Here is a 13,449-nt window from a genome sequence, read left to right on the forward strand (position 1 = left end):
AATTCTCAAAAATAATCTGTACTTTTGATATATAATCTAAAGTGAGGAAGTTGCACAGGCACACAGTTCTTGGGGTTTCCAAGGAGCATTTCAAGCAACTTGTCATTCCCAGCTGTGCTGCTGCTGGCTAGGAACAGTCATTCCTTTAAGATGCACTGAACATCTTAACACTAGTCAACATTACTCTGGTCTGGATATCAATAGCTAAAGCCAGGACTTCTCCCCAGTACTCTGTGTATCATATTATTTATCAAAGGACCAATATCCCCTGCAGTTTACAGTCATTCCTGGAAGATTTCCTTTGGCTGGTTATCCTCAACTTTGGAAGAGCAGCAAGGGCCACTGCTGATAAAGGCAGAATTTTAATGCAACTTCTGCATACAGAGAAGTCCAAATCATCTGCAAGGTCTAAGTCAGCCACAATAAAAGCTTTGAGATAAGTCTGGTCACCTACATAGCTGATACTAGAGAATTTCCCTATATTCCCACCTCGACAGCTGCTTTGCTCAAGAGCAGTATTTCTACTTTCATGCTCCTATTTTGATAATTAAACTAATGCCATGCTAGGGTGATGAATGCTTCCAGTTCCAGGAATTCATTCCCATTTCCCCAAAAGGAGGTGAGAAACAGTGAACCAGAACATGTTAAATTAGACTGACATTCCACTTTGGTTTAGAAATCCCCAGTAGCAGAAGCAAGGTATTCCAACAGTTAATTAACTTCACTCAAAAAAATTTGCAGCTTGTTTCCAGCCAAAGTTTTTCTCCTGTACCTTCTGGCTACTGCAGCTCATTATTCCATTCCCACCCAGACTTAAAAGCCCTATTATTACACTTCTGCTGCTCCTGTCAGCAGAAACAAACATCTACAACTTCCACTTTGATAGAAGCATTATACAGCGAGTTTTCCAGTCCCTTCACCATTTTCATGGTTCTTCTATAAACCCTCTCCAATTTTCAGCATTTGATCCACTACTATTTTATCAGTGCAAGTTTGTTGCTGGGGAAAGCCTTCCCTTTATTTCCACTACTCATTCATGTTCTCTCTCTGCCAATTTTACAGTGCATGTGATGACCCTAAATACCAGATTTGATTAGATGAAAGCTTTTACATGGTGTAAAAGATAAGGGGAAAAAAATTGAGAATCTAACAATGCTCTCTCCCTTCCCCCTGCAGGATTTGCATAGACAAGTATCACACAGACACCCCCCCCCCCCGTACTGAATAGCTGCAAGGGAAAAAGTAAACAGGGTCCAGAACATAAACCACCCTTCTCTACCTCTTTAGAGGAAGTTTCATGGCAAAGATTGCCAGTCAAGCTCCAGACTATTAACGATAAAGCAATGAACTAATAACTTTCAGCATTTCACTGTACTTGGCAGCTTATGAGACTCCATGTACTTTCCATGCTCCAAAAATGGGATTCTGCAGCAATTTGTCTGTGCTAACCTAATGTTGAAGGAGCTGGGAAGGGCACTGTATGCCTAATGATGCCTCCACTGTGATTTAAAGAAGCAGAACCAAAGCTTAAACAAGTACACCATTCTTCTAAAATAGAGTGGAGGTAGTGAGGAGAGATGAGATTAAGAATATTTTCCTGTTCTTGGGATTCAAGCACCAGTCAAAACTCTAGATGCTTGGCCAGACAAACCATATTCATGCTTGAAAAATAGGGACTACCATAAGCAGGTAGTCACTAGGCGCTGTGGAAATTCAGAGAGCTACTCCACATCCACATCCCTCATCACTGAACAAAGCTTCTGAGAAAGCCAAACTAACCAAGGCAGCAGGATTTTCTTATTCTTCCCAAGTTCAGGTTTTTAGCATTAAGAAGGGATGAGTCAGAAAAAGGATAGTTAAAGATACTTGGCTGGAGTTACAGCAGCAAGAGAAAAAAACAAACAGAAAATTTCAAAGGAAAAATCTGAGGTACTCTTTTAAGTCCAGCAGTTTCCAGTACTGCCTAATTAGTTTAGTTCTGGCCACAGCCAGAACTGAAAAAATAACCAGTCTCCTTCTCCTCTTTGATCTCTCGTCGTCAGAGCTCAACCTGACCAACCTGCATCCACCTACAGAATAGGTGTTCTTCATGTCAAATCCGTCTACCCTCAGTCATTGTTTAGGCACATTTAGGAACAGTGTTTTCATTTACACAGGAGCATTCATCAAGGCACTTCACTGATTTAACTGTTCAGAAGGCTGAATTCCAACCACTGCCACCCATCACCCTAAATACCAAGAGGTGTAAAGACTCGGAGGAAGATCTTTCAGCAGAGTTGCCTGAAGGAACACCCAAAAACCTGTGTGAACAGTTCAGTTGTCAGCAACGTTAAACAGCCTAATTCTAAGCAAAGGCAGCAAGTGCTACAGGAATTTAAATGCTTAGAAACCTGACCACCAATATACGTGTATAAACATGGATCCTAATGTTCTACCCTAAACAAAAATATAAGCTGTTACTTGGCTTATTCCCCGCAAAGCAATCTCAATTTTACATTGCTTTACACACTGGCCATCAGGAAATAATTACAAAACTCATCACATAGAATCAGCTTAGCAACCAGCCATAACTTACAGTATATGTACTTCTGCAGGGACTTCAGAAGCAACAGCCCAGAACCAAAAGGCTTTTGTCACCAGCAAAGAGACTTAAGCAAAAGCCCACCATAACAGCTGTCCGCTGCCATGTGTCAGACTCTGACATGGTGACTGTAAGGTATCACCCAGGTGCCACCAACACAGCACATCCACATGTAGAAGAGAAACCCCTGGATAATTCATGTAACATTGCAGTAGGTTAACAACCCCTTGAAAACTATTTCAACATAGATGGACACAAAGTGTCTTCTTGTACCCAAATTTCTGCAGAAAGATTATTTTCAGTCTCTGCATGCAGTTGTCTTAACACCATCTTTTATTTGCAGTACACTCCTACAGTGACCTAAACCAGCTGGTATGTGCCACTGTGTGTCATTAAGGGGAGAGGAAAACCATAAAAACAACAAAGAACCTCCCCCCCCCAATTTCATTTACATAGCAGCTATGTAGATGAAGAATCTGACTTGTTATAATAATCCAGTTTTATTCTCATTATCTTTCTCTTCTATCTTAGGTCAGTTGCTATCCAAAAATCACTCATTCCAGATAGATGGGTTTATTTCAGTCCTTTTGTGCTAATTCACTGGCTCCCAAATTCTGGTCACAAGGCCTTCATCACTCTTGCTGCAATTCACCTCGTCTTCACAATGGTTTCAGCCCGTGCTCCCTTTCTCCTCTCCCTTCCCACCAGCAGCTCCTCCAAACTATTAAGCCTGTATGTTTAGTAGTGCCATGTTCCCAGGCCTGGCACAGCACAGGAAGCCAGTGTTAGTCATGCCCAAAGCCACCAAAGGTTACTAGCTGACCTACAAGGCAACCGGGTGCCAGTGCTAAGTGGGCACTGGCACAGAAACTGACACCAGGCCAGAAACAGATCCACCAAACTTCCGCCATCTGTTTGCTTGTGCCCAGCAGATCTTGATCCAAGTTCTTTAAATCCCATTTCCTTGCAGGTGGTTCCCTTCCCTCTCCTGTCTCGGCAAAGCTTCCAGCAACCCAGGGTCCGAAAACATTCCAGTGTCAAAACTGCTGTGTGGCAAATGTTCTCCATTCACAAATAAACCTCAACCAACAAGTTGAAGCTGAAACGCCCTCAGAAATATCCAGTTAACACTCACTACCCAACAGGTAAACAGATTCTGGGACTGAATCATACTCCACAACCTAGCATTTTATAAATACTACACCAAGTATTTCAGTGGCTGGCTGAGCACAGACCAAGCAGATAAAGCAGCAGGCATGCGGATGAGAGCCATTGCCTGCACAACTGCATACACATGCTTCAGAGAAACACGTATTCTGAGGAGCCTGAACAGGTACTTCACCAAAATCTTTGTTTTGCAAACTGCTCCAGCAGCAGTTATGACTGAAATGTACCTAATCAAATATGTATACCAGCAGACAGACATTTTAAAAACACTAAACCAAGAATCCTCCATTTCCAGTATGCAAATGATCTCAGGTCATCACATCTAGTGCTCTATACAGAGAACATCTTCCTGAGGGAAGAATCGGTTCTACTTTCCGCTTTCTGGCCACAGCTTCTCAGAGCTTCAGAAGTGCGTCATCTGCTGAGTGACTCAGCAGTACCCCTGTTGATGAGGACAGTCAGCAGTGAGCAACAGACATGCCCATAAGCAGGTAGTCACTAGGAGCTGTGGAAATTCAGAGAGCTACTCCATGTCTACATCCCTCATTACTGGACAAAGCTTCTGAGAAAGCCAAACTAACCAAGGCAGCAGGATTTTCTTCTCCTTCCCGAAATATTAAAGTTAAAAAGCACATGAAAAACTCAGCAACACAATATCAAGATATAAATTACCAAAGAAAGCAAGACAGTAGAAGGATCACTGTCCTCATTGTTACTGTATTCTCCACGTGCACTTATACATGCATGCATGTAAATACCGACAACAGTCATCCACTGTCTCAGCCATTAAACACAAAGCTTAACATCAGGGCATGCAGTGTCAGCCATTCGTGGTAACACGTAAGCTGGAGTTTTTGTGTGTGCCTGTCTCACAATAACATCTGTGTACCCTAACGGTTCAAAATGGGTCTGTTCTACTGAATTTGGCTAAGTAACATCATAGGTACGTTTCCTGCATTATCACAAACTAAAGCTTCTGAGGTCTATTCAGTAGTCACAACACATTATTTTTAACCTGTGGAAATTTTGAAAACTGTGTTACTGTAAGTAGAGAGTGTGCAGACAGCCTCTCACCAGTGACTGTCCATTCACACTGGAAAACGGGGAGGCTTAAACTTTGGACTCAGTGTGAACGGTCTTCTATTTCTTTTGGTCAAAGTGAATTTGTAGTTCAGGACACATTAACTTTGATTTCTTAGAAGTCAAATAGTGAAACAACACCTAATTTCAAACCAACCATCAGAGCTTTCAGCAGTTTCACAAAACTGCTAGAAAACTTTTCCGTCAACTTGAGGAATTAGTAATCAATTCCGAACACAGCACTTCACATCTTCAGTACGGCTGTACGATTTGTTGTCTGCATGTGAAAAGCCTGGAAGATGAGCAGCATAACCACGGGTGGAAATGGTTACCCAGAAACACTCAGACATCAACACAGAAGGAGCACACAGACTCATTAGCCACAAAGCACAGACAAGCCAGCAGATGAAACTAAAAATCACTCTCCTAGCATAAGCTGAGCGCAGCTTCAAGGTCTTACCCCTGCTAGGCATCAACAGGCGCTTCTTCATGTTGCCTGATAGAGCACAAGTGAACAGAAAAGAGAAAAACATCACATCAGCAACCTGAACAGCAGCAGTTTAAAAAGTTCTTAATGTTAAAACACAAACAGTAAGATATCAAATGTTTGTAACTATATTTCAGATAAGCCATTTAGAAAGAATTAAAGGTAAAAAAAGACTCTCCTTGCTCAGTCACCATTAAAACAACTGCTAAGGAGAACTACCCTCCATGTTCTCACTCTTGTTATGACCATTTGAACAGTCCCTTTTATCCTCATCTGAGAAAAAGACTGCACTATTCCTTCCCTGACACTCAGGCAAGAGCAACTCTACAGAACTGAGCCCTGGAGTTTATGCCAGGAACATCCTGCATCTATCTCCCACTTCAAACACCTTTCCCTTGCCTTTTAATCTTGAGGAGATGAAGCCCAAACTCCACTGCACAAAGGTGCTCAGTGACAGGGCCAACAAAAGTGAACGCTCAGGTTCTGCGCAAGGCAGGGGCAGGTTTATGCCATACCAGATCTGGCACATCTGCCTCCCTCAGCTAAGCAGCAGCATCTGGTAGCTTTGCTGATAACCAGGTGATCTACATGTTACAGAGCCACCTGGGAAATGCACAGCTACTACCTACAGGTTAAAAAGCTGTAAACCTCAAAAGAAAAAGGAAGCATAATTGTAATAAGCTATAAAGGTTTTCTTCATACTATCCATTTAGAAAAACCTGAAGGGAAGTTTCTCCTTCACTATCACACTTGCAAAATTGGTCAAGCTAGGCAGAGCTCCACCAGCACATATGTACATACACCACCCAGGCAGTACAAATCATGTGTCTCATCCAGAGAAACGGGATAAGTGACTTTTTGTAAAAGGAAAGAAATTAACCCCCCCTCAAGAGTAAGAAACTTGGAATTTATATAAAAAAAATATAGTTTTAACTAATCTCTTTGTATACAAAAGGGCAGAAGAAAAAGCCTATACAGGCAATATACATTTTGCAGAACAATATTTACCATCCATTCCATTGTGTTGTTCATAACTTCTTTTTCCCAGGATAGTTGGGGACCCATTATTAATGACAGGCGTAAACTTAGCAGGAGTCAGACTATTGAGAGAACTGGACAAACTCTTTGCAGGATCTGGTTTTGGAGGACATGGATGAGACTCTGTTGAAAAACAGCACAGCAGGGTTTTTTTATTAGTGAAGATACTCATATATCTGAAAACCACCTGCACAGGTCATTCCAAGGTGACCAAACATACCTCCACTTACATACAAACTACCTCAGTCAATAATTTTGACTGGAGATTGCTATTTATAAAGTACTTCAAGCATATTTAGGAATACGCCACTACTGAAGATGTTAAGCCCAATTTCATATTATCCTAAAACAAGGGCTGGTAACAAAAGCACTTTGTATCTACTTCCAAAACACTGTTCTCCAACAATTTGGGATCCTTTGGGGTGCTGTATATTAAAAGCCATCTTTGGACAACCACGCAACACCCCTAAATTCTAGTGAAATTGCAGCTTTGTCATTTTTGCAAGGTCTGCAAAAAACCTAATTTCTAAACTGGCCAAACAAATGAGGATTCAAAGCACCAACATTCAACAGTCAAATGGAAACCCTGGCACATCACTAATAAAATCTCAAAATTTACCGTTACATGCTGTACAACTATTAGAAGATGGATTTTATCCAACAGCAAAACTTCTCCCTTTATTGGCTTTCTTTGGTTGCACTGTATGTATCCAAAGGTTTCTCAATTGGTGTATCTCATTAGCATACAGGAGTACAACACTCAGAGAAGTAGTAAATATTTAATAAACTCTGAGTCTTACAATATTTCATCAAGAAAAATGTTCAAAGAAACATAAATTGACTCCAGTGTTTCTTACTAGTGTAAAAAGGCAATCAATCCCCTCGTTAATCTGGAAGCCTTCAAAGCACCACTGCCCAAGATAGCTTTCAGAATCACATCAAGATTGTAACAACCTCAGATGTGTTTTCTGTGTAACACTAGCAACCTGCAACACTGGGGAAAACGATTTTGCATTCATTTGTAGTCAAAGCTGGCCTGTCACAAAGCATCACCTTAGATGCCTCCAGAACCTCAAACATATACAAAGGTTCTGGATAGTGCTACTCACTACTCCCCCACAGGTCAGCTGACGAGGCCCAGGTCCTCAAGAAAACCATAACAAAAAACCACCAAACAGCAAAACTGCAAACAAAAAACTGAACAAAACAACTAAGAAGAAAGTAAAAAATGGAAGTATAGTCCCCTTGCCTAGCTCCAGCACAGGACAGCCAGCAACTGACTGATGAGCTGTGGGGAGTCAGTGCTGTCCTAAACCAAGAGACTTCTTGGAGAACCCAACTCTAGGTAGGAACTGCCTCCAGACAGCCCAAAAATTGGAACACTGGACTGACCAACTCTTCCCAGAACACAATGTTTGTGCCTCCATTAGCAAATAATAACTTGTCCCCACATAAATCAGAAGCCACAGCAAACACATTCCTCCCTTCACTTGAAATTCTGATACAGTTCCATGAGATCAGAGTGGACTGCTGAGGCACTAGGTATAGCAAATTAAACAGGAAAAGAAAAAAAAGGGCAAGTTAATGGGAAGGTTTTAATGTTCCGTTTTCTTTTTTTATGCAGAACCAGCATCTAAATCCGGAACCAAATGGTCAGCAGAATTAGCTAGTGGGGTTTTTGGTTTGGTTGGGGGTTTGTGTGTTTGGTGGTACTTGTGTTTTTTTAGTACCTAAATACCGGAGTACTGCTTCTAAAGGCTTTCGAACCACTTGCTTTAATAGCAATGGGTTTTCTGATGCCTCAGGTAAACGTGCTGTGCCTGTAAAATAAAGAAAAATAATTAGAGTGCAAAGGCATCTAGGTATTATAGCAAAATTAAATTAATAACTCAAGTGTCCTAAAGAGCTTTCCAATTACAAAGAAATTTTACAGGCTGCAAGCATATCTTGGCAACAGGACACAAATGCAGGAGAATGCTAAATGTAATAGCAAACATGAGTATCTTAAAACAGCAGCTCACGAATTCTCAACCTTATTTTTCTAGCCTGTAATCAGTAAGAACCTCTGCAACACAGCCACATTTTGTGAAACCACTAGGTATATACAAGAGAGCATCTCAGGAAGTCACAACTCAAACTTTACAGGAAAAGAACCACAAAAGGGCTCCTTTGCAAGTAGGTCCCAGCTGCATCACCACTCACATTCTGCTTTGATTGCTGCACTGTTAATAGGCAAATAGGGATGTCTTGCAGCATGCCAAGGGCGCAAGATATCTCGACATAAACGTCTGGCAATTCTTGTCAGTTTTGTTGTGTGGAGATAGAAGGCTTGTCGTGTCTTCATAGCAAACTTGGGACTCCCACTGTTTCGGACTGGCACACCATGAGGACTCTAAAAAAAGAAAAATACATACTGTTTGTAAAAAATAATTATTAGAAAAAGAAGAAGAGAAAGAATATCACATAAAATCAGCTACCGATTCACAGACATAAGAACAGAAATAGTATTTTCAGCCCAGCTATTCCCCATTTCCCAAATCTTACCCATTAACATTTGGCATTTTCTTCCAAAATATCTCAAAGGCAGGTATACATTTTCTCGTCACACGGAAGTATTTATTTCTGTGCTGTACCAATTTTTAAAGCAGGGATCCAAAAGCCAGATGTAAAGAAGTTACCTGATGCTATCATGAGAGTTAGTGCTTATAGAGTCAATACACCCTCCAACTTTGGGTGCTTAAGAGTTGCTCTGCATATAGAATGCAAACTCCTTACAGGAAATCATTTGTAAGAGGGAAAGGAAAAATCAGAAAACAGCTGCATGGCTAAAATGTACATCACAAACTCACTTCAAAAAGCAAGCTTACAGCATGCAAGAATGATTTTGTCTCAAAAGTTTCAGGTATTTCTGTTTTAATTTTTCCTCTGAATTCAATGAATGCGTTTACAGAGTTATCAAATATTCACTGTTTGTAATAAAGAATACTACTGAAAGTAATTTATGAACTACAGAGAGCCAAAGCAGTATATTTTTCATGAAAGCAGCAAGTCAACCAATAAAATAATGAAAGTACTTTCTTGTTATCTCAGATCTGCCCACAGCTGGAAAACAGGCAGAAATTTCAGTCTGGGGAGAACAAGACTCTCTGAATATTTACATGTAAATCAACAAACAAGAGTACAGAGCTGGTAAAACCTGGCGGTTATTGCAGCAATTAAGTAGCTTCAGAGGGCAAACAGAAGCCTGGAAAGGAGAGAGGTTAAACAAAAGAAATAGTATAGAAAGGGAATGATAGCAAAGGCTAAGACAGAGGAAAGAAACCAATCTAAGACCCAAGTTCAGTGTGCGCTATCCTTTCTGTCCATGTGATGCAGCTACTTTTCAGCTCAAAGTATGATGCTTCCAGATTGACCTTCCACCAAATTCAGAAAAACTCTCAGAATTTTGGTTTTTAAATAAAAGGGGAAAAATTAAACAGAAGCAGCTCATACAATAAATACATAAACCTACCCAAAAGGGAAGAGCATTAATAAAAGAGGTAGAAAAACAAGATAGGGGATCTCTAAAAAGCCACTAGCAATTTGGGTATCTAATTTTAAATGTGCCTTGGGAAAGGCAACAGGTTTCAGGAAATAATGAATTCCTTGATGGAAAAAAGTCCTCTTCCCCCTACAGCAAAAATCATAGAAAATGAATACCAGAAACACTGGCTGGCATTTCATATCCCATGCATTTGATGCCTAGTTTGCTAAACAAATGCTGGTTGATTTTTCTTTCCTTAGGGCAGTACTTGGCAACAAATTAGTTACAGCTGAAGTTAAATTGCCAACTTTTGCAAGACATGCAATACCAAACCCAAGGACAACAATGGAGGCTGAAGGCATTCTTTCTGTTGTTAAATATTTAAGAACAGTGAACAACTACTTAGTATCATGATACCCTGCTGTCCAGGCAAAAGCACTAAGCAGCCTGCTTTGCAAATACCTACCAAATTATTGCGGTTTGGTCCTGGTCTCTCCCCATCTAACCGTGTTGGCATTTTCAAGCCACCGTATTTCTTCCAGTAGGTCCAACAGGATGCACAGAGGCGACACTGCATGTTAGGGGGACCCCAAGAATACCACTGGTAAGACTGTGTGGCTAGAGATAACAAAGGTGGAAATTATATATATCCTTAAACAGGATCACTTTTCAGAGCTTATTCTCTTTAGAACCATCACAAAAGAAACCCCACACACAGACAGTGCAAAGCTCAAACAAACCTTAAAAAAAATGATGATGGCTTCACAATCATCACCACTGTTACAGATACTTGTGACTTCAGCAGAACTAGTTACACATACAAACTCCTTTTGAAACATGAACAGAAAAAACAACTAATAGGATGGGGAATTTTCCTGCCAATGAAACTGAAAGCTCTCATTTTGCAAGAGTGGTAGACAACAATTTCTGCAGCGCATGGGAGAGAGGGAAATTGTCTTCAGGAACTCCCCATACATTAATTCTATGACTAAAGAATATATGGAATCTGTGACTTGACTTCTCATATAGTCCTACATTCCAGCATATCTAAAGGCTCCCCAGAAATGAGCACAATCATTAGAACTCAGTGTATTAATATCAGGCAGTAGACCAAATACAGTGATTTTTATATTATTATAATGATATATATTTTGAAATCTACTAAAAAATAAGACAAATTCACACCTTGGTGATTCAAGTCTTTGCTCAACAGCTGTATGCAATTATGTAGAACATTTACTAACTCCCCCTTTAGTACTTCATAATTCTATCTACAAATGTAACACCAATAACTCAAACAAAACCTCTGCTTAAATGCTGCAATGTCAAATTCTGTACTGCAACCCTTCCAAAGCCTTCTCTCCCACCCTCCACACAACACAACTTTCACTTTACTGTTTGCAGCACAGCACACACTCTCTCTATGAACAACTGCCATGCCGGCACATCACTTACTGTAACAGCTTTCACAAGCCCGTCCTGCTCCCGTGTTCTGCGCCTGTACTCCAGTACCATTCACCACTCCCGGTTTGACATTATTTACATTGATCTGGTTGGGGTTTGGCTTGTTACTTAAAGCAAAAAGAAGGACAAACGTTAATCGAGGCATGCAATTTCCTATTTGACTTTCAAAAGTATGGCCCAAAATATTTGAAAATTCAGATTTCATTCATCATGTGGCTTCCAGAACAAGCTGTGCTTACCAGCAATCTCACTTCTGTGAACACACTGTCTCTGACAACATTTATATAACACCAATAACAAAACTAACTATAATGATAGTTAGATGTCACTTTCAAGAGTCCAAAACCATTTAAAAACAATAAACCAGTGAGGCCATGTAGGTATCTTACTATTCCAGACATTCTACTCTAGGTAACAGAATGATCTCACCTCCAGATCTCTCTCAGTCCTCAACATGAGGGACATTTTATTTAAATCTCCAAAAAGAAGGCTGGGGGGATGCAGCAGAGAAAGAGCAACCCTTGCCTTACTGGGGGAAATATAACCCTAGATGCAGTCACAAATATTTCCACATTGTCTTACTGCAAAGGTTTGCATCTTGTAGCCACAGTTTGCACAAGGACACCCAACCCACTGAACAAAATCTCTGGACCTAACATATACACAGATTTTCATGAATATGAGCCTTCTGACAAGTCTTAAGCTATGGTCTGTGCTTTTAATAGAAAACATTTACATTTCTACTAAATAGAAAAAGTCTGAAAGCTTAACATCCACACAGCAAGAAATGCAGAAATGCATTAATGGCTGTCACCAATACATTCCAATATTACAACACCTGAATCACCTCAGCTCATCACTATAACTCTCTTAAAAATGTTGACTCAGGAGAAAACAAAAAAAGCTACTGGCAGGAGCAGATAATGGAAGGGCAAACAAAACCTTGGCATAGAGAGCAGCATGGAATGGTACAAAATCTCTGCAGGGGAAGAGGTATCCAAGAGGGAAAATGAGGCATTCAAAAAAACTTTGGCAACTGAGGGAACAAGAATGATAGAGAATTGGTATTGCAGGGACAGGACTTCTAGAGAAGGGAGTAAGATGGGAGAAGCCACATGAGAAGTTTCGGACGAGAATAAACAAGGAGCTTATAAAACATGCAAGGACTCCCAGTTGCTGTTAGGAGCTCAATTTATAGAAACAACAAAATATAGACAGCCTTTGGTGACAACTTCTGAACACAAGTGGAAATGGTAGTGTCGATTGCATTTCCTCCTCATATTCTCTTACCTGAAGACCAAAGGAAGTGGACATATTCCTTTTAATTCCAACTAATAAACCCATGATTTAGAATCCGCTTATTCAAGCAGAAGTATCTTAAAATGGCTTTCTGAAACCACATTTTCCTACACATCAGTTGCACACTGACACACGAGTCACAGTGATTTCAGTGACTGAGAATACTTAACTTGGTTAATACACCCTGGTTAGAGCTGCAAAAACAGCATTGTGAGAATATGGCCAAAGTAATGTCTTTCTAATGGGGCATCAATATTAGGTTTCATGTTCACAGCAATGACCCCTGAAAGCAAATGAGTTCCAAGTAACTGAATTCCAAAAACAACTGTCCCTCCCAGCTCCAGAACAAACCCAAATGCCTCTGGAAAGCATACACTGCCCTGAAAGCCAGAAGGTCATACTTCTCATCTGAAAATATCTGATCAGGGACTGAGATAGAGAGCTCAGTTAAGCGCCATTTCTACAGAGATAAAATACATTCTGCGGTGTATGTCCTAAAAGAACCACATATGGAGGTAAGAGAGAATTTTCCCAGTCCAGGAAAAACTTGTGACACTGTCCTGATGATGCTCCCTGCTGTAAAGTTCAGGGCCTTCCTGCAGAACAGAAAGCTGAGGAGGCTAAGCAGCACAGAAACACTGTAGTTTGTTCCTTCAGTACACTCAGCAGTCCATACACAGCCCATAGAAGCAGAGAAGAGAGGGAGGGGAAGGCCTTTAGATTAACAAGCCTGACGAGGTTTTCATTTCCTTTTGCTTATTAATTTGTCTGGCTCATACAAAGATTAAAGGGTTTTGGGGTGTTTATCAG

General features: G+C 40.5%; 1 protein-coding gene across 4 annotated transcripts in view; it reads right to left on the minus strand.

Moving 5' to 3' along the window:
• Nucleotides 1–13,449, minus strand: part of MTA1 (metastasis associated 1) — an 81,074-nt gene that overhangs the window by 15,246 nt on the left and 52,379 nt on the right. For 3 of the 4 annotated variants that reach the window (XM_065673906.1, XM_065673907.1, XM_065673908.1), the window contains exons 12-17: nucleotides 11,332–11,447; nucleotides 10,343–10,494; nucleotides 8,556–8,745; nucleotides 8,084–8,173; nucleotides 6,324–6,476; nucleotides 5,289–5,324 (exon numbers count right to left, since the gene is read on the minus strand). In XM_065673906.1, the coding sequence (XP_065529978.1) occupies nucleotides 5,289–5,324; nucleotides 6,324–6,476; nucleotides 8,084–8,173; nucleotides 8,556–8,745; nucleotides 10,343–10,494; nucleotides 11,332–11,447 (737 nt within the window). Of the gene's footprint in view, nucleotides 1–5,288; nucleotides 5,325–6,323; nucleotides 6,477–8,083; nucleotides 8,174–8,555; nucleotides 8,746–10,342; nucleotides 10,495–11,331; nucleotides 11,448–13,449 lie in introns of those variants that run through there. The other variant, XM_065673909.1, reaches the window with a different exon arrangement.

Source organism: Lathamus discolor, chromosome 3 (assembly GCF_037157495.1).
Source record: "Lathamus discolor isolate bLatDis1 chromosome 3, bLatDis1.hap1, whole genome shotgun sequence".
Lineage (NCBI taxonomy): Eukaryota > Metazoa > Chordata > Aves > Psittaciformes > Psittacidae > Lathamus > Lathamus discolor.